Below are 27,123 nucleotides of genomic sequence, written 5' to 3'. Positions count from 1 at the left end.
GTTACAGAGAAAGGCAGAAGCAGAGTGAGAGGTCTTCCTCTACTGTTTATTCTTTAGCTGGCTGCAGTGGCTTCAGCAGAGCTGATCTGAATCCAAGAGCCAGGAGCTTCTTTCAGGTCTCCCTCATGGGTGCAGGAGACTAAGGATTTGGGCCATCTTCTGCTGCTTTCCTAGACCATAGCAGAAAGCTGGATCAGAAGTGGAGCAGCTGGGACACAAACCAATGCCCACACGGGGTGCTGGTGCCACAGCCCAAGTCTTTAACCCACTGTGCCATAGCACCAGCCCTATAATTTCTTTATCCAGTCTTTAGTTGATAGACATCTGGGTTTATTACATATGTTAGCTACTGTGAATTGAGCTGCAGTAAACTTGGGGGTACAGATCACTCATGTGCTGATTTTGTTTCTTTTGGGTACATTCCCAGGAGTGTGATTGCTGGGTCATATGGTAGGTCTATATTCAGATTTCTGAGGTATCAACATTCTGTCTTCCACAGTGGCTGTACCAGTTTATATTCCCACCAATAGTGGATTAGGGTACTTTCCTTGATGGTTAGTGATCCAGAGCATTTTTTTTTTTTTTTTTTTTGACAGGCAGAGTGGACAGTGAGAGAGAGAGACAGAGAGAAAGGTCTTCCTTTGCCGTTGGTTCACCCTCCAATGGCTGCTGCGGCCGGTGCACTGTGGCCGGTGCACCACGCCTATCTGAAGGCAGGAGCTAGGTGCTTCTCCTAGTCTCCCATGGGGTGCAGGGCCCAAGCACTTGGGCCATCCTCCACTGCACTCCCTGGCCACAGCAGAGAGCTGGCCTGGAAGAGGGGCAACTGGGACAGAATCCAGTGCCCCGACCAGGACTACCTGGGGTGCTGGCGCCGCAAGGCAGAGGATTAGCCTATTGATCTGCAGTACCGGCCCCAGAGCATTTTTTCATGTGTCTGTTGGCCATTTAAGTTTCCTCTTTGGAAAAATGCCTGTTCAGGTCTTTGCCCATTTCTTAACTGAATTGTTGTGTTGTTGTTGAGGTTCTTGAGATCTTTATAGATTTTGGATATTAATCCTTTATCAGTTGTGCAGTGTGCATATATTTTCTTCTATCCCGTTCTGCCATTCAACTGTTCACTTTGCTGAGTGTTTCTTTTGTAGTGCAGAAGCTTCTTAGCTTGATGTAATGCCATTTGTCAATTGTGGCTTTGATTGCCTGTGCCTCTGGGGTCTTTTCCAAGAAGTCTACCTATGCCAATGTCTTGCAGACTTTCCCCAATGTTCTCTAGTGATTTGATGGTATCAGATCAGAAATTTAGGTCCTTGGGGCCAGCACTGTGATGTAGCAAGTAAAACCACTGCCTACAGTGCCAGCATCCTCTGTGGGCACTGGTTCAAGTCCTGGCTGCTCTACTTCTGATCCAGCTCTCTGCTATGTCCTGGGAAAGCAGCAGAAGATGGTCCAAGTCGTTGGACCCCTGCACCCACATGGGAGACCTGGGAGAAGCTCCTGGCTCCTGGCTCCTGGCTTTGGATCAGCTGTTGTGGCTAATTAGGGAGTGAACCAGCGTATACAAGACCTTTCTCTCTGCCTCTCCTTCTCTCTGGTAATGCTTTCAAATAAATAAATAAGTAAATCTTGAAAAAAATTTAGGTCCTTGATCCATTTTCAGTAGATTTTTGTGTAAGGTGTAAGGTGAGAGTCTAGTTTCATACTTCTGCATGTAGACATCCAGTTTTCCCAACACCATTTTTTGAAGAGACTATCCTTGCTCCAGTGATTGATTTTAACCCTTGTGTCAAAGATGAGATGGTTGTAGATTGTGGATTGATTTCTGAAGTTTCTGATAATTGATCTACATGTCTATTTTTTGCCAGTACCAGGCTGTTTTGATTATAACTGTCCTGTCCCATATGACTTGAAATCAGGTATTGTGAAGCCTCCAGCTTTCCTTTTCTCTTATACAATTGCTTTAGCTATTCAGGGCTCTTTTGTTTCCATGTGAATTTTAACATTGTTCTTTCTTGTTCTTTCTAGATCTGAGAAGAATGTCATTGGTATTTTAATTGGGATTGCATTAATTTGTAAACTGCTTTCAGTAGTATGGACATTTTGATGATATTCTTCCAATTCATGAACAAGGAAATTTTTTCATTTTTTTTTGTGTTCTATTTCTTTCTTTAATGTTTTGTAATTTTCATCATAGAGATCTTCAACATCCTTGGTTAAATTTATTCCAAGGTATTTGATTTTTTTTTTTTTTTTGGGTAGCTATTGGGAATGGGATTGATCTTAGAAATTTTTCTCAACCATGTCATTGTCTGTGTATACAAAGGCTATTGATTTTTGTGTATTAATTTTATATCCTGAAACTTTGCCAAACTCTTTTAGTGTAGTCTTTTGATCCCCTATATACATAAACATGTCAACTGCAAATAGGGAGATTGACTTCCTCCTTCCCAATTTATATCCCTTTGATTTCTTTTTCTTCACTAGTGGTTCTGGCTAAAACTTGAATAGCAGTGGTGAGAGTGGGCATCCTTGTTTGGTTCCAGATCCTAGTGGGAATTCTTCTAACTTCCTCATTCAATAAGATGCTCGCTGTAGGTTTGTCATGAATTACCTTGATTGTATTGAAGAATGTTCCTTCTATACCAGTTTGCTTAAAGTTTTCATCATGAAAGACTATGTTTTATCAGATGCTCTCTCTGCATATATTGAGGTAATCATGGTTTTTGTTTTTCAGTTTGTTAATATATCACATTGATTTGCAAATGTTGAACCATCCCTGTATACCAGGGATGAATCCCACTTGGTCCAAATGAATGATCTTGCTGATGTGATATTAGTTTTGATTAGGTAGTATTTTGTTGAGGATTTTTACATTTATGTTCATCAGGGATACTGGTCTATAGTTCTCTTTCTCTGTTGTTTATTTTTCAGGTTTAGGAATTAGGGAAATGCTGGCTTCATAGAAGGAGTTTGGAAGGATTCCCTCCTTTTCGATAGTTTTGAATAGCTTGAGAAAAAATGGAATTAGTTCTTTAAAGTTTGGTAGAATCCAGCAGTGAAATCATCCGGTTCTGGGCTTTTCTTTGTTGGGAGAGGCTTTATTACTGATTGATTTTCCATCTTGGTTATTGGTCTGGTTTTCTTTGTCTTGATGACTTAAGTTTGGTAGATTGTATGTGTGTAGGAATCTATCCATTTCTTCTAGATTTTCCAATTTGTTGGCATACAGCTCTGTGTAGTAATTCCTGATGATTCTTTTTATTTTTGTGGTATCTGTTATTACATTTCCCTTTTCGTCTCTGATTTTATTTATTAGGGTCTTCCTCTCATTTTTGGTTTTTGGGCCAGTGGTGCATCAATTTTGTTTATTTTTTCAAAAAACCAGCTCTTCATTTCACTGATATTTTGTATTTTATTGTTTTAATTTTGTTTGTTTATTCTCTAATTTTAATTATTTCTTTCCTCCTAATTTTGGGTTTGCTTTGTTATTTTTCTAGGTCCTTGAGACACATTGATAGCTCACTCATTTGGTGCCTTTCCAATTTTTTTTTTTTGGTTATTTATTTGACAGGTAGGGTTATAGACAGAGAGAGAGAGAAAGGTCTTCCTTGTGTTGGTTCACTCCCCAAATGGCTGATACAGCCAGCACTGCGCCAATCCGAAGCCAGGAGCCAGGTGCTCCTACCTGGTCTCCCATGCGGGTGCATTGTCCCAAGCACTTGGGCCATCCTCCACTGCCCTCATGGGCCATAGCAGAGAGCTGGACTGGAAGAGGAGCAACCAGGACTAGAACCCGGTGCCCATAAGGGATGCCACCGCTGCAGGCAGAAGATTAACCAAGTGAGCCACGACGCCGGCCCCTCCAATTTCTTGATGTAGGCACTAAATGCTGTAAACTTTCCTCTTAACACTGCTTTGGCTGTGTCGCCTAAGTTTTGATATGTTGTATTGTCATCTTCATTCATTTCCAGAAATTTTTTTAAAGATTTATTTATTTATTTGAAAGTCAGAGCTACACAGAGAGGAGAGGGAGGGAGAGAGGGAGTGAGGGAGAGAGGGAGAGAACCATCCGCTGGTTCACTCCCCAGATAGCTGCAATGGCTGGAGCTGCATTGATCCAAGGCCAGGAGCCAGGAACTTCTTCCAGGTCTCCTTCATGGGTGCAGGGCCACAAGGACTTGGGGCATCTTCTGCTTTCCCAGACCATAGCAGAGAGCTTGATTGGAAGTGGAGCAGCCGGGACTCGAACCAGTGCCCATATGGGATGCCAGCACTGCAGGTGGTGGCTTTATCTGCTACGCCACAGCACTGGCCCCCATCCAGAAATGTTTTTATTTCTCTTTTGATATCTTCTATGACTCACTATTCATTCAGGAGCATATTATTCATTTTTCCATTTGTTTGCATATGTTTTTGAGATTCTTAAGTTGTTCATTTCCAGCTCATTCCATTGTGTTCTGAAAGGATGCGTGTTATTATTTTTATTTTTTGAATTTGCTGAGACTTGCTTTATGGCCTTACATGTGGTCCTAGAGAAGTTCCATGCACTGATGAAAAGAATGTCTAGTCTGTAACTGAGAGATGAAAAGTTCTGTAGATATCAGTTGGGTCCATTTGTTCCATAGTGTCAATTAGGTTTCTTGTTTCTTTGTTGATTTTTGTCTAGGTGATCTGTCCGTTGATGAAAGTGGGGTGTTGAAGTCCCCCATTACTATTGTATTGGAGTATACATCTCCTTTAGATCCATTTCATTTAATTAATTTATCTTTTTGAGAAAAGATTTTATTTACTTATTAGAGAGAGGGAGAGACAGAGAGAAAGGTCTTCCATCTGCTGTTTCACACCCCAAATGGCCTCAGTCACCAGAGCTGGGCCAATTCAAAGCCAGGAGCCTGGAGCCTCTTCAGGGTCTTCCACATAGGTGCAGGGGTCCAAGCACTTGGGCCATCCTCTGCTGCTTTCTCAGAGCATTAGCAGGGAGCTGGATTGGAAGTGGAGAAGCTGGGACTCAACTAGTGTTCATATGGGATGCCAGCAATGCAGGTGGAGGTTTAGCCACAGTGATGGTCTCTGATATTTTAAAATTTCTAATTCTGATATAAAGTTGACAGAGGGAGAAGCAAAATTGGGAGGATGAATGTTATTCTTAGCAGTATTTTTGGTCATGTCAAGACAACAGCATTAAGGCATCACTAGAAAGATGTCTTGTTGACATTTGTGGTAGACAGAAGAGACAGAGCCTTCCACACGATTCCATTCATCCTTGAGCTTCATTACATTTATTTTAAATAGCCAGGTGCCTTATAATTGGGTGCAGATACATTTATTATAGTCATCTTCCTGTAGCATTGATTTCTTGATCATTACATAGTGCCCTCTTTTATCTCCTCTAACAGTTTTTGTGTTAAAGTGTATTTTGTGTGATATTAGGATGGCTACATCTGCTCTTTTTTGCTTTCTGTTAGCGTTAAATGTCTTTTTTTATCCTTTTAGTTTGCATGTGTCTTTGTTGGTGAGATGTGTTTCTTGTAGGCAGCAAATAGATAGGTCTTGATTTTTAATCCATTCAGCCTATCTGTATCTTTAATTGGAGAATTTAGGCCATTTACATTCAAGGTTAAAATTATAAGTAATGACTTGGCCCTGCCATTTTTCCATAAATATTTCTGTTATTTACTTTGTATTTTCTTTGTACTTTTACTGGGAGATATTCTGCCTTTACAGTCTTTCACAATGATGACTCTCTGTGTTTCTGTGTATAACACATCCTTAAGTATTTTTTTTAAGGTTTGACAAGTTGTGACAAATTCTTTCAATTTATTTGTTATGAAAATTCTTTATTTAACTTTCATTAATAAGTGAGAGCTTTGCAGGGTACAGTATTTTGGGTTGACAGGTTTTTTTTTTTCTCTTAGAATTTGAATTATATCTGTTTTCTCCTAGCCTTTAGGGTTTCTGATGAGAAATCAGCTGTGAGTCTTAATTGGAGATCCTCTGAAAGTAATCCAGTGCTTCTCTTGTGCACACTTTAGAAACTTTATGTTTTACTGTTGAAAGTTTGAGACAATATGCTGTGGTAAAGATCTTTTCTGGTCTTGTTTATAAGGAGTTCTGTGCACCTTGTGTACTTGGATATCCCTTTCTTTCTCCAAATTAGGGAAGTTTTCTGTAATTATTTTATGAAATAGGCATTCTTATTTACTCTGTCTTTCCACACCTTCAGGAACTCCTAAAGAAGCCTATGTTGGGTTGTTTGATAAATCTCCAACACTGCTTTTAATTTTTTTAATTCCTTTTTTTTGATCTGACTGAAAAATTTCCAATGATTTGTCTTCTAGCTTGGGTATTCTTTCTTCTGCCTCACCAAGTCTATTGTTAAGATTTTTCCCTGTATTTTTTGACATTAAATTCTTCATTTCTAATATTTTGTTCTGATTTTGTTTCATTGGAGAGTTTTTCATTTATGGTATATATGGATTTCTTTAAGAATGTGCTTCTCATTGCTTCTCAGTAATCCTTTGGTTAATCTTTTGAATTCGCTTCAGGCATTTCATCAATCTCTTCACCTGCCCATTCTAATATTGAAGTGTTGTATTCCTTTGGAGGCATCATGTTGTCTTCCTTATTCTTGTTTCTTGAATTTATACATTGATTTTTAGGGATTTGTGGAAATACTTGTTGGTTTTTCTCCTGTGATGAGTTTTATCTTTGAACTGTGCCTCTGTAGCTTAGTGGAGTATCTGCTCTTTCAGTGAATACCCAGAGGCGTGTGCTGGGTGTGGCCAGGGGGCTCTGGTCTGTGCTGTTAGGTCAGGTGAGTATCCAGAATGACACTCAGTTTGGGCAACATAGATCTCTTCTAGTTGACAGAAAGCAGGGTCTGATCACCTCTGCTGGCCTAATCACACCCTCACCTCCTCTCTTCCAAGGTGATCAATGCCAGGTGTTAGCCCACAGTGAGTGCAATACTCATTTGCGTGTCCTTATGAACTGCACAAAGGATCTGTGCAATCATCAGAGCAGGGATCCCACTGCAAAGACCCACCCCAGGCAGTCAGGTGCTCTGAGCATGTGGTGCCACACACAGTGATTGTTGAGACTTAGCTAAACCCTGCTCCTTCTCAAGCGGTCACAGAGTTCCCACAGTCTCAGCAGGCAGGGCTCCACAGAGGATCCACTCTGCCCTGCTAGGCTGTCATATCCACAGAGAGGCTGAGATATTCCCAGAGTTTGCTGCCTGTGGGTGCTCTGCCGAGGCAATTTGAGCCCTCGAGATCTGTTGAGAGGCTGTGGGCACATCACAGTCCTATGTGTGTGCACAGCTCTTTGTCCTCCCAGCCAGACTCTGTCAGTGGGGAATGGGGATTTTTCCCTTGGTAAAATCCCTGTATCATGTGCGTGCACAAGAGCTGCTGGCTACAGGCCTAGTCGTTTCACAACACCTTCTCCCTGCTGTTTTCTGAGCTCATAGTAGTCTCTGCAGCCAGTACTAATGTCAGGGTGGCTCCTTCTCCCTGACTGTTGCTGGGTGCATGCATCTGAACTCCTGTGGCAGCTCCTGGTGGCACGATGGCATCTTGTCTCTGCCAGTTGCTCAGTGCACACACAAGAGCTGAAGAGCTGCTACCTACTTACATCCAAAATGGCACCTGTCCTCTCTCAGCTGATTGCCGGCTGCCATTGTTGGGGGATGGGGAGAGAGAAACATGCCCCGTTTTTTCTGCTGGGTTAGTGGGCCCCCTGTTCCCTTCAGGGCTCTAGGCCATACTCAAAGACAGTGTAGTCCGCTAGGCTGTCTCTCCAGCTATATCACCAGTGGCACTGGCTGCTGAGTCTCATCTCAACTTGTTCTCCAAAGCTGGCACTTTCTTTGGCTCTCAGCTGCTGGGGTCATTTGTTGTATCCATGTTTGTTGCTGCGTGTCTGCATTTTCCACGTAGTTCCCAGGCATCCCTCCTCTTGCAGAATCTCCACTACAGTTTTCCTGCCGGCTCTCACCTGAGAATGAAATTTCTCCAGGTTTTTTTTAATACTATTTTATCCTAACCTAGAGCAGTATGCCCTTTCCCTATTCTGCCGTCTTGGATCCCTGGGTCATTTATGTCATTTTTTAATAAGCAGCCTGGGTAATGCTGTAAGATTTGATATATAACATCATGATATAAAAGCTATAGGAAGAACCCTGCTATAATAAATTTCATGGGATTTCCAAATTGATAACAAGAGCATCTTAAATCATCTCTGGACCATCTTTTGATTCTAGACTGAGGAAATAGTGTAGAAATATTCTAACCAAAGTAAAAGTCTTTTGAACCCACTAAGTGTATATTCATTGTCTCATCATTTCCTTTTGCAATCTCCTGTTATTTTTTGTAGTTTAGGGTTTGTTTTCACTACATGGTATGGTATTAGGTAAGTTGAAGGATGATATTAAATGGCAAACAATATGGTTTTTTAAACATTTTTATTAAATTTTAAAAATAAATTTTATTTGAGAGGCAGAGTTAGAGAGAGATACACAGAGAAAAGTCTTCCATCTGCTGTTTCACTACCCAAGTGGCTGCAGCCAATCCAGAGCCAGGAGTGAGGAGATTCTTCAAGGTCTTCCATGTGAATGCAGGAGTCCAAACACTTGGGCCATCTTCTACTGCTTTCCCAGGCCTTAGCAGAGAGCTGGATTGGAAGAGAAGCAGCCAGGACTCAAACTGGTACTCATGTGGGATGCTGGCACCTCAGGCAGAGGCTTCGCCTACTGCACCAAAGTGCTGGCCCCAACAATATCAATATGCTTTTTTATTTTTTTTTAACTTATTTGACAGATAGGGTTAGACAGTGAGAGAGAGAGACAGAGAGAAAGGGCTTCCTTCCGCTGGTTCACCCCCCAAATGGCCACCACGGCCGGAGCTACACCGATCAGAACCCAAGAGCAAGGTGCTTCCTCCTGGTCTCCGACACAGATGCAGAGGCCCAATCACCTGTGCCATCCTCCACTGCCCTCCCGGGCCACAGCAGAGAGCTGGACTGGAAGAGGAACAGCCGGGACTAGAACCCATTGCCCATATGGGATGCCGGCGCCACAGGTGGAGGATTAGTCAAGTGAGCCACGGCGTAGGCCCAACAATATGGTTTTAAAGAGGATGATGTGGAGGCATCCCATATGGGCAATGGGTTCTAGTCCCGGCTGTTCCTCTTCCAGTCCAGCTCTCTGCTGTGGCCCGGGAGGGCAGTGGAGATGGCCCAGGTGATTGGGCCCCTGCACCTGTGTTGGAGACCAGGAGGAAGCACCTTGCTCTTGGATTCTGATCGGTGTATCTCCAGCCATGGCAGCCATCTGGGGGGTGAACCAGCGGAAGGAAGCCCTTTCTCTCTGTATCTTCCTCTCACTATCTAACTCTTACCTGTCAAATTAAAAAAAAAAAGCAAAAAACCGAGGCTGATGCTAGCTCTTCTCTCTTTATGAAATCTAAAATTCAGGCATTGAACATAAGGCATCAGGTGAAGAGAAATCCTTTTATAGATATGGTCCTTGAAGAGAGCATTGATGCTCATTTTAAATTGTAATTAGTTTTTAAGTGTGCTAGATTTTATGAGTTGAATCTATAAGCCTGTATTTTTGAAGCTTGCTGGGTAATTGTATAGAATTTGCAGTAACAAATTTAAAGGGTTATGAAACATAGAACAACTTTTTTTTAAAGATTTATTTATTTATTTGAAAGTCAGAGTTACACAGAGAAAGGAGAGGCAGAGAGTGAGAGAGGTCTTCCATCCGCTGGTTCACTCCCTAGGTGACCACAACGGCCAGAGCTGTGCTGATCCAAAGCCAGGAGCCAGGAGCTTCCTCCAGGTCTCCCACGTGGGAGCGGTGGCCCAAGGACCTGGGACATCTTCCGCTGCTTTCCCAGGTCATAGCAGAGAGGAGAGCTGGATCAGAAATGGAGCAGCCGGGACTAGAACTGGTGCCCATATGGGACTCGGGTGCTTCAGGCCAGGTTGTTAACCCGCTGTGCCATAGCACCAGCCCCAGAACAACTTTTTTAAAAAATCAATTTTCTGTATTGTGATATTTTCTAGCAATGTTTATTTTTTTAATGTTTTCTTTTTTCTTTCCTATTTTTTTTAAACTTTTATTTAATAAATATAAATTTCAAAAGTACAATTTTTGGATTATAGCGGCTTTTCCCCCCATAACCTCCCTCCTACCTGCAACCATCCCCACTCCCTTTCCCATCCATTTTTCATCAAGATTCATTTTCAATTATCTTTATATACAGAAGATCAACTTGATATATACTAAGTAAAGATTGTAATAGTTTGCACCCACACAGATGCACAAAGTATAAAGTACTGTTTCAGTAGTAGTTTTACTTTTAATTCGTATAGTACAAGACATTAAAGGACAGAGATCCTACATGGGGAGCAAGTGTACAGTAACTCCTGTTGTTGATTTAACAATTGACACTCTTATTTATGACATCAGTAATCACCTGAGGCTCTTGTCATGAGCTGCCAAGGCTATGGAAGCCTCTTGAATTCACCAACTCTGACCTTAGTTAGATGAGGCCATAATCAAAATGGAAGTTCTCTCCTCCCTTCAGAGAAAGGTACCTCCTTCTTTGATGGCCCGTTCTTTCCGCTGGGATCTCACTAACAGATCTTTCATTTAGGTCTTTTTTTTTTTTTTTTTTTTTTGCCAGAATGTCTTGGCTTTCCATGCCTGAGAAACTCTCATCAGCTTTTTAGCCAGATTGGAATGCCTTAAGGGCTGATTCTGAGGCCAGAGTTCTAGCAGTGTTTAAAGCTAAAAATTGTCTTTTGCAACTTTTAAATTTTACAAGAAAGTATTTCTTAAGGTATAACACTAGATGGTAGTAAAAATCCACACAGAAAAATGTGATAAAAATATTATTTGATTCTTAAGTGATCTCTTTACCTCTATAGGTTTTTCTATATGGTAGAGTTTAGTTTTATGTTGTTTTAAAAATCTGATGACATTACCACACAAATTTGCATAAACTATATTTTTACACATTTATTTTTACTGTTTTCATTTATTTTACATATCATCATGTATCATTTTGTTTTGTTCTTTATTTTTTTTAGATTATTTATTTGAAAGCCTGAGTGACAGAGATCTTCCATCCAGTGGTTCATTCCTCAAATGGCACAATAGCCAGGACAGGGCTGGGCCGAAGCCAGGAGCCTGGAACTCTATCTAAGTCTCCCATGCATATGGCAGGGGCTCAAATACTTGGAGTATGTCCTTCATTGCTTTTCCCAGGCACATTAGCAAGGAGCTGGGTCAGAAGTGGAGCAGCCAGCAGTTAAACTGGTATTCTAGTATGGCATGCTTAGGTCACAGGTGGCAGCTTAACAATGCCAGTCCCAGTTTTGTACTTTCTGTTGCAGTCAGAAGCAAGGTGTAACTGTCCAAATTCAAATGAGTCCTAACTCATTTTTATGATAGTAAATGTAGCAAACTGAGTTTGTACTTAGTAAGACTTGCTAGAGCATTTGTGAAAATGATTGAATTTGAATTCATTTTCAGAACCTGAATTTTCAGAGAGCTATTTAAATCTTGAAAAAATAATTTAATTTCAACTGCAAAAGTGAGAGGGGAGAGGGGATCTTGCATCTGCTGGCTCACTTCCCAAACAGCCAGGGAGAGGGAGAGGGAGAGGGATCTTCTATCTGCTGGCTCACTTCCCAAACAGCCAGAGCTGAGCTGATCCAAAGCCAGGGGACTTCCACATGGGTGCAGGTGCCTGAGGACATCTTTTGCTACTTTCCCAGATGCTTTAGCAGGGAGCTGGATCAGTAGAGCAGCCAAGACTTGAACTGGCACTCATATGGGATGCCAGGGCTATGCTATAGCAGTGGCACCAATTTTATTTTTTGGAAAGGATTCATTTTATTTATTTGAAGGGCAGAGTTACAGAGAGAGGGGGTAAGGGAGGGAGGTCTTCCATCTGCTGGTTCACTTCCCAAATGACTGCAATGGCTATGGCTGGACTAGTCCAAAGTCAGGAGCTACTTTGTAGTCTCCCATGTGGTTGCAAGGGCCCAAGCATTTGGCTTTCCCAGAGTCATTAACTGGGAGCCAAATTGGAAATGGAGCAGCTGGGACTCAAGCTGGTGCCCGCATAGGATGCTGGCACTGCAGGTGGCGGCTTAACCTAATACGCTGCAATGCTGGCCCTATGATTTTATATTTTTAAACAGATCTTTATTAAGTTGTTGCTTTCTCTTGTACATTTAAATTCAAACATATTTTAAAGCAAAATTTTATATAAAATCAGTACAAGAAGAGGAATTTAAGGTATGGAATGAAAATATGAACAGTATTAACTTTTTTGAAACTACAGCTACTTGCTAGAAGTTAAATTGTTCTGAAAGTTTATTACCAAAATTTAAAAGTTAAACCAACTTACGTGAACAGGAAACAACTATTCAGGGGCCGGCGCTATGGCGCAGTAGGTTAAAGCCCTGGCCTGAAGCACCGGCATCCCATATGTGAGCTGGTTTGAGTCCCTGCTGCTCTACTTCCGATCCAGCTCTCTGCTATGGCCTGGGAAAGCAGTGGAAAATGGCCCAACTGTTTGGACCCCTACACCCGCATGGGAGACCCAGAAGAAACTCCTGGCTCCTGGCTTCGGATCAGCGCAGCTCCGGCTGTTGCAGCCATCTGGGGAGTGAACCGGAGGATGAAAGATCTCTCTCTCTGTCTCCACCTCTCTCTGTAACTCTTTGAAATAAATAAAATATCTTAAAAAAAAAAAAAAAAAAAAAAAGGAAACAGCTATTCATTCTGCCGCATCGACCAAATGCAAAGCTGTAGTCATTGCTTCAGCTGACCTCTGTTTGCTCATTCAGGTGGTTCCTTTTTCAGTTACTTGTCAAATTAGTACAAATAAAGTCTCTTTATTTTCTTTTATTTAGTATCGTTTCATATATTATTTCTAGGTCTTATCCCAGTTTATAGACAACTCTTAGAGACTTAATTGATATTTTAGTCAGACTTAATTTCTGTATCCATCCCCAAGTGCAGCCTTCTCTGTGGCTCTTCTTTTACCAATTATTTACACAAAAAGAAAAGGAAAATATAGCTTAAATAAAATTTACAAATGCTTTAAAAGTTTGTTGGTCTTTACCTCTTCTGTTATATTTTGTAGTTATTTCTAGATTTAATTTATATTCTACTTCAGTAGCATGAGAGTAATTGTGCAGGCTCTTCTTAAATCTGAGTATTTTCCTGCTCTTTGGATCTTCATAAACGCTTATAATTGTGAACTGCCTCACTAGAGAGGAAATGAAGAACATCTTTTTATTGGAAATTTATAGAGGTCCTTAAAATTAGACTATAATTTCAAATGTTTCTTCTTGCTTAGATCTGCTAGTGTTTTCTCCCTTAGTCTTAGAAGATTCAATGATTCTCTTCTTAAAATTTTTTTTTATATGTGTGTTGAGATGAGTTCTATCACAAAGTACCTGGAATTAGGCCAAACTTCAGAGGTTAAGGGCACAGTCCTGAATATGACTGCCCTTATTTCAGATACCATTCTGAAGTTTGGGGTCCCCATATCACCCTTAAAGATGTAGATGCTACCACTATCCCTTTAGGTTTGATAATGCCTTAGAGCTGTTCACAGGAACATGCTACACTTATGATTGTAGTTTGGTTACAGCTGAAGAACACAAATCAGAAGCAGCCAAATGGAAAGACAAATACTGTGGGGTCTTAGAAGGTCTAGAAGACACATGAAGCTTCCATTGTCCTCAGGGATGTGTCACTCTCCTGGCATCTTGATGCATGACACAGCAGAGTATTGCCAACTGAAGGTTTTTTTTTTTTTTAATTATTATAGAAAACATTTAATGGTACCCATTTTTTAATGTACTGAACAATAATGTTAACTACGTGCATGTTTTGTGTCACAGATTTTTAAAACTTTTTAATCTTGTAAGACTGAAACTATAAATACTGAACAATATCATTCTCTTGTCACCTAGCCATTCTTCCTAGGACTTTGACTTTTTTTTTTAAAGATTTATTTATTTGCTTGAAAGGCAGAGTTACGTAGAGGTGGAGGGTGGGGTGGAGGGGACTTCCATCTGCTGGTTCACTTCCCAGATGGCTGCAGTGGCTGGAGCTGTGCTGATCTGGAGCCAGGAGCTTCTTCCAGTCTCCCATGTTGGTGCAGAGGCCCAAGCACTTGGGCCATCTTCTACTGTTTTCCTATGCCATAGTTGAGAGCAGGATCATAAGTGCAACAGCTCGGACATGAACCTGAGCCCATATGGGATGCTGGCACTGCAGGCAGCGGCTTTACCCCCTGTGTCACAGCGTTGGCTCCAGTTTGACTGTTTAGAGATCTTGTAAGTGGGAGCATGTGCTATTTGTCCTTTAGTGACTGGCTTATTTCACTCAGCAGAATGCCTTCAAAGTTCATCCATGATTTAGCATGTGTTAGAATTTCCTTTCTAAAGAGTGAGAAATACTCAATTGTATGTGTGTATCACATTTTCTTTATCCATTCATTCTTTAGTGGAACCTCCACAGTGTTACCAATAGTGATACACCATTTTACATTCCAGTTGTGGTCAGTGGCACATACTTTCTATATATCTATTCTCACCAACACGTTTTTTGTTTTATTTTTAGATTTTTAGCTATTTATTTGAGAGGCAGAATAAGAGAGGAAAGAGCTTCCATCCACTGGTTCACTCCCCAAATGCTGACAATAGCCAGGATTGTGCTGGGCTAAAGCTGGTAGCCAACAATTCAATAATCTAGGTCTCCCGCATAGGTGGCAATGATGTGACCCAGCTAACTTGAGCTATCACGTACTACCTCCCATGATATGTTGATAGCAGGAAGCTAGAGTCAGGAGCTAGAACCGGGTATCCAACCCAGGCACTCCCATATAGGATGTGGACATGTAGATATATTTAACCTGTGGCTAAACCACTAGGCCAAATGCCAGTCTTTTTCTTTTCTTTTTTTTTTTTTTTTCTCTTGATACTGGCCATCCTAAAGGACTTGAGTTGATAGATATCTCATTATGGTTTTGATTCACATTTCCCTAATATTAGTGATATTGAGTATTTTTTTCAAATGCTTTTTGGCCATTTGTATATCTTCTTTGGGAGAATGGTCTATTTAAGTTCTTGGCCTATTTTTAAAAACACTAATTTCAGAGGGAGGGAGGGAGACAAAAAAGGGAGAGACTGTATAAAGAGAGAGTGTTGATGGGGCTGGCGCCGTGGCTCACTTGGTTAATCCTCCGCCTGCAGCGCTAGCATCCCATATGGGTGGCGGGTTCTAGTGTCGGCTGCTTCTCTTCCAATCCAGCTCTCTGCTATGGCCCGGGAAGGCAGTGGAGGATGGCCCAAGTGCTTGGGACCCTGCACCCACCGCGGAGACCAGGAGGAAGCACCTGGCTCCTGGCTTCGGATTGGCGCAGTTCCAGTTGTAGCGGCCATTTTGGGGGGTAAACCAACGGAAGGAAGATCTTTGTCTCTGTCTCACTGTCTTTAACTCTGCCTGTCAAATAAATAATAAAAAAAATAAAACGAATGTTCCCTTCTACTATGTTCAGTCCCCAAAAGCTCTCAGCCACTAAGGGGCCCAAGCTGGGAACTCACTCCAGGTCTTCCATATGATTGGCAGAAACCCAACTACTTGAACCATTACAGATGCCTCTCAGGAAGGTAGAAACTGAAGGTGCAGCTAGAAGTCAAACCCAGGCACTCTGATGTGGGAAGTGGGTATCCTAATTGGTATCTTAACCACTAGGCCAAATACCTACTCTATTTTGTCCATTTTTAAATTGTACTGTATGGCTTGCAAATATTTTCTCCCTTTCTGTAGATTTCTTTTTCACTTTGTTGAATGTTTCCTTTGCTGCACAGAAGTATTTAAGTTTGGTATGGTCACATTTGTCTTGTCACATTTGACTCTTGTTGCCTGTGCTTTTGGTGTTGGATGTAAAAAATTGCTAAACCTAGTGTCATGAAGTTTTCTTCTGGGAGTTTTATTGTTTCAGATCTTACATTTAGGTCTTTAACAATTGTGAGTTAATTTAAGATAACAAGGTCAGGGTCCAATCTCATCTTTTCTACATGTAGATACTCTATTTTCCCAGTACCATCTGTTTTCCACTGGTAGCTTTGGCACTTTTGTTGAAGAATATTTAAGCATATAAATGAAGAATTATTATTATTATTTTTTTTTTGACAGGCAGAGTGGACAGTGAGAGAGAGAGACAGAGAGAAAGGTCTTCCTTTGCCGTTGGTTCACCCTCCAATGGCTGCCGTGGCCAGCACGCTACGGCCGGCGCACTGCGCTGATCCGGTTGCAGGAGCCAGGAGCCAGGTGCTTTTCCTGGTTTCCCATGGGGTGCAGGGCCCAAGCACCTGGGCCATCCTCCACTGTACTCCCTGGCCACAGCAGAGAGCTGGCCTGGAAGAGGGGCAACCGGGAAAGAATCCAGCGCCCCAACCGGGACTAGAACCCGGTGTGCCGGCGCCGCTAGGCGGAGGATTAGCCTAGTGAGCCGCGGCGCTGGCCAAGAATTATTTCTATGCTCTCTATTCCATTGGTCTATATGTCTGTATTTATGAGAATACATTATTGTTTTGCTTACTATAATTTTGTAATACGGCTTGAAATCAGGAACTGTGAGGCTGTTTTGGCTTTTCTGGGTTATTTAAGATTACATGTGAATTTTAGAGTGTTCTTTTTCTCCTGCAAAGAAAAAAAATGCCATTGAGACTTTGAAGGATTGCATTGTATCTAAAGATTGCTTTGGATAGTATGTACATTTTAACAGTATTATGTATCCTACTTGGTGAACCCAAGAAGTCTTTCCATTTGTTTTGTGTGTTGTCTTTAATTTCTGCCAGCAGTGTTTTTTAGTTGTCAGTGCATAAATCTTTCACCTACTTGGTTACATTTACTCTTAAGCATTTTGTTCTTTTTTACGTTACTGTAAATGGGATTTCTTTTCCTCTATTTCCTTTTCTGGTTGTTCACTATTAGTGTATTGGAATGCAATTGAGTTTTGTTTGTTGATTTAGTATCCTACAGTTGCTCTGAACTTGTTTAACATTTGGGTGTGTATATGTGTGTGTGTAATCTTAAGGGTTTTCTAGTCATCTTGTCTGTGATCAAAGGTAGACTTTTCCCTTTTCTCTACAGATCCTTTCTGTTTTTCTTATCTAATTACTATGGCTGATACTTCTAACTCTTTATTGAATGGAAGTGACAAAAATGGATATCCTTGCTTTTTTGCTGATGATAGAGGAAAAGTTTTCGGTTTTTGGCATTTGAGTATGATGTGGGCTACAGGCTTTATATGTTTGACCTCTTGTATATTGAGGTAATTTCTATTCTAGTTTTTTTTTTTAACATCATGAAAGGGTGTTGAATTTTGTCAAGTGCTTTTTCTATATCAATTGTGATGATTGTAAATTTTGTTTTTCATTATGTTAATATGGTATATTACATTGATTTTTGTATAGTGGGCAATCTGCCCCACAGAAATAAATTCTACTTGTTTTTTTCTTTTCTTAAAGATTTATTTATTTGAAAGAGTTACACAGAGAGAGGAGAGGCAGAGAGAGAGAGGGGTCTTATATCCGATGGTTCACTCTCCAATTGGCCGCAACAGCTGAAACTGTGCTGATCTGAAGGCAGGAGCCAGGAGCTTCTTCCAGGTCTCCCACGCTGCTGCAGGGGCTCAAGGACTTGGGCCATCTTCTACTGCTTTCTTAGGTCATAGCAGAGAGCTGGATAGGAAGAGGAGCAGCTGGGACTCGAACCAGTGCCCATATGGGATGCTGGCACTGCAGGTGGTGGTTTACCCACTACGCCATAGCACCGGCCCCTCTACTTGGTCTTGATGTATAATCCTTTCAATATGTTGTTGAAGTTAGTTTGCTAGTATTTTGTTGAGGTTTTTTATGACATCATTCTTCAAGAGATCAGCCTGTAGTTTTCTTGTACTTTGTCTGACTTTAGTATCAAGGTAATGCTGGCTTCCATGGAAGAATGAAAAGGTTTCCATTCTTTTCATTTTTTCAACAAGTTTGAGAGGGTTGATATTAATTCTTATTGATATGTTTGGTAATTTCTTCTGTGAAGCCATCTGGTCCTGAGCTTTTCTATCCTTGAAGGTTTTTGTTTACTGATTCAGTCTCATTACTAGTTAGAAATCTGTTCAGGTTTTTTCCGCTCTCCATAATTCAATATTAGTTGGTTGTTGGGGCCAGCATTGTGGTATAGCAGGTAAAGCTGCAGTCTATGATGCTGGCATCCTATGTGGGAACCAGGTCAAGCCCCACCTGTTCTACTTTTAATCCAGCTCCCTGCTAATGGGCTGGGAAAAGCAGGGGAGGATGGTCTAGGCAAGGTACCTGCCACTCATGTGGGAGATCTGGATGAAGCTCTTGGCTGGCTCAGCCCTGGCTGTTTTGATCATCTGGGGGAATGAACCAGTGACTGGGAGTACTCTCTCTCTGTGGCTCTTGACTTTCAAAATAAATAAGTAACTTTAAAAAAAGAAATCTTGGTAGGTTGTCATGTTTCTAGAAATTTATCCATTTCTTCTAAGTTGTCTAATTTTTGGTGTTTAATTGTTCACAGTGATCCCTTAGGATCCACTCTGTTTCTGTGATATCAGTTGTAATGTCTTTCATTTTTTATTTTTGTCATTTGATGTTTTTTCTTAGTCCTATTGAGTTTGGCAATTTTACTGATCTTTTTAGTGAGCTCTTAATTTTGTAATTGTGTCTATTATTTTTCTCTTCTTGATTTATTTATGCTCTAATCTCTTATGATTTCCTTCCTTTTGGTAATTTTGGGTTTATTCTTTTTTAGTTCTTTATGGCATAAATAAGTAGCTGAGTGCTTTTTCTCAATGGTCATGAGTGTGTTGGCTCCTTTCCAGGCTATTGGAAGTTTCCTGGTGCTTTCAAAAATTTCTGTGCTCTTGTTCTCACAGACCCCCAAATACTCAAGGAATGCTGGTTTCCCATCAGCACTCAAGTGAGACAGAAACTAGTTCCTAGGACAGCTCTGTGAAAAGCTGGTATGTTGGACATACGTTCCACTCTTCTGTTTCCCTCCCAAGGAAGAAGGCTTGCCTTTTCTTAATCCCAAACTATGTCAATTTGGGAGGGCTGCTGTGGATGAAAAGAAATGACTTTTCATACCAGTTTCAGTGTGGGTGTTCTTGGCTTTGAACATTCTTGGGGTACTGCTACTTCTCCTGATTGGTTGCTGCCATTGACATTGAAGGCTTTTTGGACTGCATATTGTTAAGTTGGTGTTTTGGCTGGGGAACGAGGTCTTGAGCTTCCTGTTTTACTATTTACTGACTCAGTGTCCAGAATTTTTTACTGGGATTTTGTGATCGAGATATCACTTTGAATTCTTGGCAGTTTAACTGACTTGATCCTCAGGCCCTTTTCTGCCATGTAGATTGGGCTGATTATCACATGGCTGAAAGCCTCAACCATCTCATCCTATTATTCTTCTTTCTGGCAGGGCTCTGGCTATCTGAGTCACATCTGTAGCATAATGTATCTAGGTGCTCACCATGAGTCTCCCTATTTAGAATAGCTTAAAGGGCAGTTGGAGGATTTAGAAGTGACTTCCTATACACTGAAGATAAAGAACAACCAAATTCTTTGGTATACTTCTTTGTTGAAATATAATGATATAGTACACAATCTTTTTTTCCCTAGATAATAGTTAATTCTCTCTCTCTCTCTCTCTCTCTCTTTTTTTTTTTTTTTTCTTTTGACAGGCAGAGTGGTGGACAGTGAGAGAGAGACAGAAAGGTCTTCCTTTTTCCATTGGTTCACCCCCCAGTGGCCGCTGCGGCCGGCACACTGTGCTGATCCAAAGCCAGCAGCCAGGTGCTTCTCCTGGTCTCCCATGCGGGTGCAGGGTCCTTGGGCCATCCTCCACTGCACTCCTGGGCCACAGCAGAGAGCTAGACTGGAAGAGGAGCAACCGGGACAGAATCTGGCGCCCCGACCAGGACTAGAACCCGGTGTGCGGGTGCCGCAGGCTGAGGATTAGCCTATTGAGCTGCGGCGCCAGCCAGTTAATTCTCTTAAGAAATGATAGATTTTCTTCTTTTGGTTATTGTTTAAGCTATTTGAAGAACTGTTTTGTTCTCCAAACAGTAATGAATGCAACACTATGAGGGGACTGTAAAAAACTGGTGGAAGAATAAAATAAAAATAAGTTTATTTTTTGTACAAAAATTTTTTAGAATTCATGCAGTTTTTTGGTATACATTTCCATGAACAACTTTTTATAATGAATTCAAATCTGATAATTTAAAATTTTTTTACATATTTGAAAGACAGACACACATATACACAGATATCTTCCACCTCCTGACTTACTCAATGAATACTCACCACAGCCTAATCTGGGCCAGACTGAAGCCAGGAACCCAGTACTTAGTCCCACATAGGTGGTCACAGCCCAAGTTCCTGAGCCAGCACCAGTGCCTCTCATGGTGCACATTTGTAGGAACTTAGAATTGGAGGCAGAGCCGGGACGGAACCCAGACACTGATTTGAGATGTGGATATCCCAAGTGGCATCTTAACTGCTGCACCATATACTCACCCCTTCCATGAACTCCCATGAACACCTCATATTCCTTTAAATTACACCTTAAACGAGTATGTTACTGAAACATTAGTTAGGATAGAAAATTGAAATTAGTCTTTAGATTTTTCTTTTTTAAAAATGAAAGTCATATTCTTTTTCTGAGTATAAGAGAAATGGTTATCTTCTTAGAATTGTCTATGAAATACATGAAATCTATTCTCTTTATATTAATAAAAATTTAAAAAAGATAAAAGGGGGCCGGCATTGTGGCATAGAAGTTAAGCTTCTGCCTGTGACTTTGGCATCCAGTATGGCTGCCAGTTTGAGACCTGGCTGCTTTACTTCCCATCCAGCTCCCTGCTAAAGCACCTGGGAAAGCAATGGAAGATGGCTCAGGCTTGGGCCCCTGCAACCATGTGGGAGACCCGGAAAAACTTGAGCTTCTTAGCTTCAACCTGGCCCAGCCCCAGCCATTGGGGCCATTTGGGGAGTGGATGAGCGGATGGGAGATAATCTCTCTTTTTCTCTCTTTTTCCTCCTTTCTTTGTAACTCTGCCCTTCAAACAAATTTAAAAAAAAAAAGGAAAAGAAAAAATGTTTTTTTGGTAAAAAATTATTTTGGAAAACAGTCACAATTGAAGTCTTTTCATATTCATATTTTTTTCACTTTTGTTTTTGTTTGTGTCAGTAGTGGACACATTTAAACTCACTTATGTTAAAAAAACACTTTAGTTAGGGGCCGGCACTGTAGCTTTACAGGTAAAGCCCCTGCCTGCAGTGCCAGCATTCCCGTGTGGGTGCTGGTTAGAGTTCCGGCTGCTCCACTTTCGATTCAGCTCTCTGCTATAGTCTGGGAAGCAATAGAACATGGCCTATGTCCTTGGGCCCCTGCACCCGCGTGGGAGACCCAGAAGAAGCTCTAGGCTCCTGGCTTTGGATCGGTGCAGCTCCAGCTGTTGCAGCCAACTGGGGAGTGAACCATTGGATGGAAGACCTCTCTCTTTCTCTGCCTGTCCTCTCTCTGTGTAACTCTGACCTTCAAATAAATAAATACATCTTTTAAAAAAACACTTTTATTAATATCATCTAGGCCTTTGCATAGTTTTTTTCCTACATAACACTACATATACATAACTCCTTATGTAACCTACTAGAGTTCATTATCTTCTGATGCTGTTAATCTTTAGTAATATGGTTTTATAATTTCCCTATTTTTGCATGTTAAGATTATTCCCAGCTTTGCATAAGTTAGCAACTCCATTGTATTTTTTGTTTTAAATTTTTTTCTTTATTGATTTTAAAGTATTAAAAAGTTTGTAACTTCATTATTAGTACTGTTTACTATCTGTATTGTTCATTATAATAGCCAGAGCTGTTCTTAACAAGGCAGTTAACATTCCTTTGTATTGATGTACAGTAGCCTGGAAGCTTGGAAAATCTGGAACTTTTCCCCTTGATTTTCTCTTTCAAAATATCAAGTCTGTTTACATGATTGTCAATATTTATACTTTAAGCCAGCAGTGGGGGTATGTCTGCCTGGTGTGCCATATAAAACCGATGAAATCATTTGGTCTGGTTCCTGCCAAAGCAGCATCAGGCAGGACTCAAAAATCAGTAAATCTATAGCAGGCTAATTCTTTTTTTTTTTTTTTTTTTTTTTGGACAGAGTGGACAGAGAGACAGAGAGAAAGGTCTTCCTTTTGCCGTTGGCTCACCCTCCAGTGGCCGCCATGGCCAGCGAGCCGTGGTCGGCGCATCGCGCTGATTTGAAGCCAGGAGCCAGGTGCTTCTCCTGGTCTCCCATGCGGGTGCAGGGCCCAAGCACTTGGGCCATCCTCCACTGCACTCCCTGGCCATAGCAGAGAGCTGGCCTGGAAGAGGGGCAACCGGGACAGAACCGGCGCCCCGACTGGGACTAGAACCTGGTGTGCTGGCGCCGCAAGGCGGAGGATTAGCCTATTGAGCCATGGCTCCAGCGCTAATTCTTAAGTTGATCATTTTGTATGACCTGTAAATGACGTTGTAGATACTAAATGGTCCTTGGCAGAAAAGAGGTTCCCACCCCCTGCTTAAGAATAATACTTTGTTTCTTATAAAAAATGTACAGGTTATATTTCTTGTATATATTCAAATTTACTTACTTGGAATAAGATTTTGTGTGTATTTTTAAATTTTTTTTCCTTCACAGCTATACCATAATCTTCCTCTTCTTTTTCATGCTTTTTCCATTGTTTCAGTTTGGCATTTGGATTAACGCGAAGAGATTGAGGACAAAAATCTAAAGTAAATTTTAAAATAGAGATGGGAAATAATGGATACTTCAGTCTCACAGCGTGCATAGAGAGGTTTTAAAATTTTATTGATGGCTCTAAAATGAAATCTAGATGTTTTGGATGTTCCCTTCTTGTCTAGGGTCCTGTGTTAATAGGAAGTTCACAAGGTGGTGTCAACATTGAAGATGTTGCTGCTGAGACTCCTGATGCGATAGTTAAAGAACCTATTGATATTGTAGAAGGAATCAAAAAGGAACAAGCTGTCCGGGTATGTTATTTTCTGAAAAATTTTGAATTTATGCTTAGAGCATTATAATACTAAGGAAAGATTAATTCACTTTATTTAAGTGAACTTATTGCCAAAATGTAAAAAAAAATTTGAGTGTCAAGACAATTTAATGTCTTTGAAATTATAACTTTTGGGGTATCTATAATATTTTTCTATCCTCTAAATATTTCAGTATCTATCTTTAACTGTTTTTAAAATGACTTTAAAAAGTCATTATACCATTATCATATCTTGTATAATTTATAGTAATTTCTTACTATTATCACTTTTCAGTCATTCAAATTTCCCTACTTGTCTCAAATTATTTTCTTTTATAATTTGTCTGAGTCAGGATCCATACAAGGTCATTACTGTTGGTTAATATGTTTCATAGATCTTTTTCTAATTTATAGGTTTCCCTTTTCTTGCTGTCTTCATCCTTTTTTTTTTTTTTTTCAATTTATTTGTTGAAGAGATTGGGGTGATTGTTATCATTACTCATAGTCTAGATTATATATTTCCTTGGTATAATTTAAAATATTCCTGTTTCCCCTTTATTTCCTGTAAATTGTATAGAATGATAGAGACAGGGTCTTATATTTATCTATGGTAGGCCATTGGTTTTACGTTTTGAGGGTTTATGGATGACACTTTTTAGTATCTAATGAATGCTTTGAAATTTCTTTCAGTGTATACACAGATAATAGTACAGTTTGACTATAATTTGACTGGTTTTCAGTACTGTTCTTTCCCCCTCTACCATTAGTTAAAAAAAAAAAAAAAACACATTAAATTTGATACTGCGTCTTGTAAAGTTGCTTGATAATATTTGTGATGCTGCTCCTGAATTAAACTACTTAGTTTGGATGTAAAATGACTCAGTCTACCTGAATATTAAACTTTGAATGAAATGAAACATCTGCTAGTGAGAAAACTATGTCAGAATAAGTTGTGTTGAGGTACAACAAGAGCAACTCTTGTGCAAAGGTTTAATGGAAGTAGAGAAACTCCCCTTATTCGGAAATTGAATGTCATAAATGCTTAATTTGCTTAGAGATTTGATTTATTAGGTGCTTATGTGAGAGTGATGACCAGAGAGTAAAATTTAGATGAGGAAGAAAATATGTGATTTAGAAGAATACTTGAAGGAGTAATCCAAGATTACAGCATCTTGAACAGTGCACAGAGACAGTGCCTAGCACAGTGCTTGACAAGTTAGTATCATACAGCATTGATCAGAATTCTGCTGCAGTTCTTAAATTTTTATGCTGAAAAATAGGGTAAACCTTTAGTAATGAAATAGTACTTTACTATTTATTTGTAATAGTTCTCTCCCTCTTTTTTTAAGGTTATTTATTTGAAAATAAGAATTAGAGGGAGAGACAGAGAGATCTTCCATCTATTGGTTCACTTCACAAATGGCTGCAAAGACCAGGGCTGGACCAAGCACATGGGTGCAGGGGCCCAACAATTGGGTCATTTCAGCTGCTTTCTCAGGTGCATTAGCAGGGAGCTGGATGAGAAGTACAGCATCCAGGACTTGAACTGGTGTCCATATGGGATACTGGCGCTGCAATTGGTCACTTAATCCACTATGCCATGGCGCCAGCCCCCTTGAAATAGTTCTTAATCAGTTCTTAGTCAAAGTTTACATGCATTCCTTAGCTTGATCTTTTAGTTTCTTTATTGAAATTTGACTCTTTGCAAAAATTATAATCATTTTGCAATGTATTAGTCCATTTTTTATTACTTTGACTAGAATACCTGAGAGGAGGTTTTTTGGGAAAGTAATGGTTAAGTTCAGGAGATTATGGTTCAGGATTGGGTTGGCCCCATAGTCTAGCATTTGTGGAGACATGGGAGCTGGGAAGCAGAGAGACAGAGAACCTAGGCTGAACTTGAACTCAAAATAGATGACCTTGTGGCAAGGACGCTCTCGAGGATGTACCCCCAATGATCGAAAGACCTCCCAATGCCCTTATCTTTCAGATGCCACCATTAGATCAAAAGTCCACTCTTAGTCAATCAACCATTAACAATAAGACAAGAATTTAAACTGCTGAATAAGTTTTGGGGAGACGAATCCTTTTCAACCCATCAAAGAATTTAAAATTTTCTGTTACTAAGAACCAAAAGAATGTATTGTAGTTTTAGCAGTTGAGAAAAGAAGAAAGAATTCTCCATCGTGTTCCTGTGCAGTGGCAGCACTGTTAGAGTAGCCATATAGACTTGTGTATCCTTTGTACCAGTGGTTCAGAATTGCTGGTAGAACTTTGAAATTGATAGATGCCTGGTCCACTGTAGAGCTTGTGAACTAAAACTTCTAGGTTGGGACCTTGATATTGTACTGCTTAAAAAGCTCTACAGTTATCACTAATTAGGATTCTCTGTTCAAGACTGTAGACTCCTCTATTAGATTAAAAGCTCAAATAGCTGTGTCTTTTGGGCCCAGCACAATGTATGGCTTAAAATAGGTGTTCAGTAGATTTTTGAATGAATGGGATAATACGTGTGGACGTTGTATGTATTCTCATTGCTTAGTGGACATTCTTCGTAAATTTTGGGACCATTGGGATTATCAACCCTCCCTCGTGTAGTTTAATTAAATATAAGTATCTTTCAGTTTAGGTTGGCTTTGTTGCTTAGATGTAGTAGAGGCAATAGAATAAATATTGGAACTGAAATCCAGATGCTTGGCAAATCACTTGACCTGTCTGAATCTCTTTCCCTGTGAAATAGGTATAATATTTACCTTGTGAGGATTCCGAATAAAATACTTTGTTTAACATTTATGAGTAGTAGCTGCTAGTTCAGTGATTAATATTTGGTTACAAACCACTCATGCTTGTCATTTAAGTGATAAGCTATACTTTTTTCTTTGCAATATCTTAATGTTGATTGGATATATGCAAACTTGTTATAATAAAAAGACGAATTGATTTCAGCTTGCACAGAAGATGGGATTTCCACCTAACATTGTGGATTCTGCAGCAGAAAACATGGTCAAGCTTTACAACCTTTTTCTGAAATATGATGCAACCATGGTAGAAATAAATCCAATGGTGGAAGATTCAGATGGAGCTGGTAAAGTATCTTCTTCTATCAGTCATTGATTTACATTTATCCATGTGTCAGATGTCTTATTAAGGCAGTTGAAGTGAACTGTTTCTTGTTTTGAAGCTTACTTTATAATAGAATGAATGTGAACAAAAATTAAAGAGACCCATTAATATAGTCACCTGACTAAAATATGTGTATGTATTTATGTGTGTATACAAGGGAATTGGAATTGCACTGTCCAATAAGGTGGCCATCAGTCATCTGTGGCTTTTAAATTAATTAAAATTATGTAAGGGGTCGGTGTTTGGCACAGTGAGTAAGCCAACACTTAGGATACCTGCTTTTTGTATCATAGTGCCTGGGTTTGAATGCTAGTTCTGTTTCCAGTTCTAGCTTGCTGCTGATGTATGCACTGGGAGGCAGCAGGTGATGGCTCAAGTACTTGGGTCACTGCCACTCACATGGATCTGGATTGAGTAATGGGCTCTTGGCTTCAACCTGGCCCAGCCCCAGCTGTTGCACGATAGAACTCTGTCTCTCTGCCTTGCAAATAAATAAAAATAATATTTTAAAAAAGAGGGAAAATAATTATTCAAGATATAAAAATTTTCTTCCTCAGTCAGTCTGTTCACATTTCCTGTGCTGAGTAGCCACATGCAGGGTATTTCCACCATTGCATAAGGTTCTGTAGAATAGGGTTTAGATTATGTAGGAAATAACAGTAATATTGGGGAATTAGCCATCTGTTTCTCCATGAGTTTTAGGCTTTAGAGGCATGATCACTCTTTATGATTCAAAGGACATACTTAGATTTTAGGTATTAAAATAGTTTAGCTACTAGAGAAGATTAGCTTGTTGTTTTGAAAGCTTTCCTTTTCCAGCCAGTTAAAAACT

At 40.2% G+C, this 27,123-nt stretch overlaps 1 protein-coding gene across 2 annotated transcripts in view; it reads left to right on the top strand.

The window, feature by feature from the left end:
- SUCLA2 (succinate-CoA ligase ADP-forming subunit beta) overlaps nucleotides 1–27,123 on the top strand; it is a 63,887-nt gene that overhangs the window by 12,681 nt on the left and 24,083 nt on the right. For both annotated transcript variants that reach the window (XM_002720719.6, XM_051832280.3), the window contains exons 5-6: nucleotides 23,041–23,169; nucleotides 26,115–26,253. In XM_002720719.6, the coding sequence (XP_002720765.6) occupies nucleotides 23,041–23,169; nucleotides 26,115–26,253 (268 nt within the window). The remainder of the gene's footprint in view (nucleotides 1–23,040; nucleotides 23,170–26,114; nucleotides 26,254–27,123) is intronic.

Source organism: Oryctolagus cuniculus, chromosome 9, assembly GCF_051225735.1.
Source record: "Oryctolagus cuniculus isolate XC-2025 breed Fujian yellow rabbit chromosome 9, ASM5122573v1, whole genome shotgun sequence".
Taxonomy (NCBI): domain Eukaryota; kingdom Metazoa; phylum Chordata; class Mammalia; order Lagomorpha; family Leporidae; genus Oryctolagus; species Oryctolagus cuniculus.
This window is presented reverse-complemented; position numbering and strand designations above follow the sequence as displayed.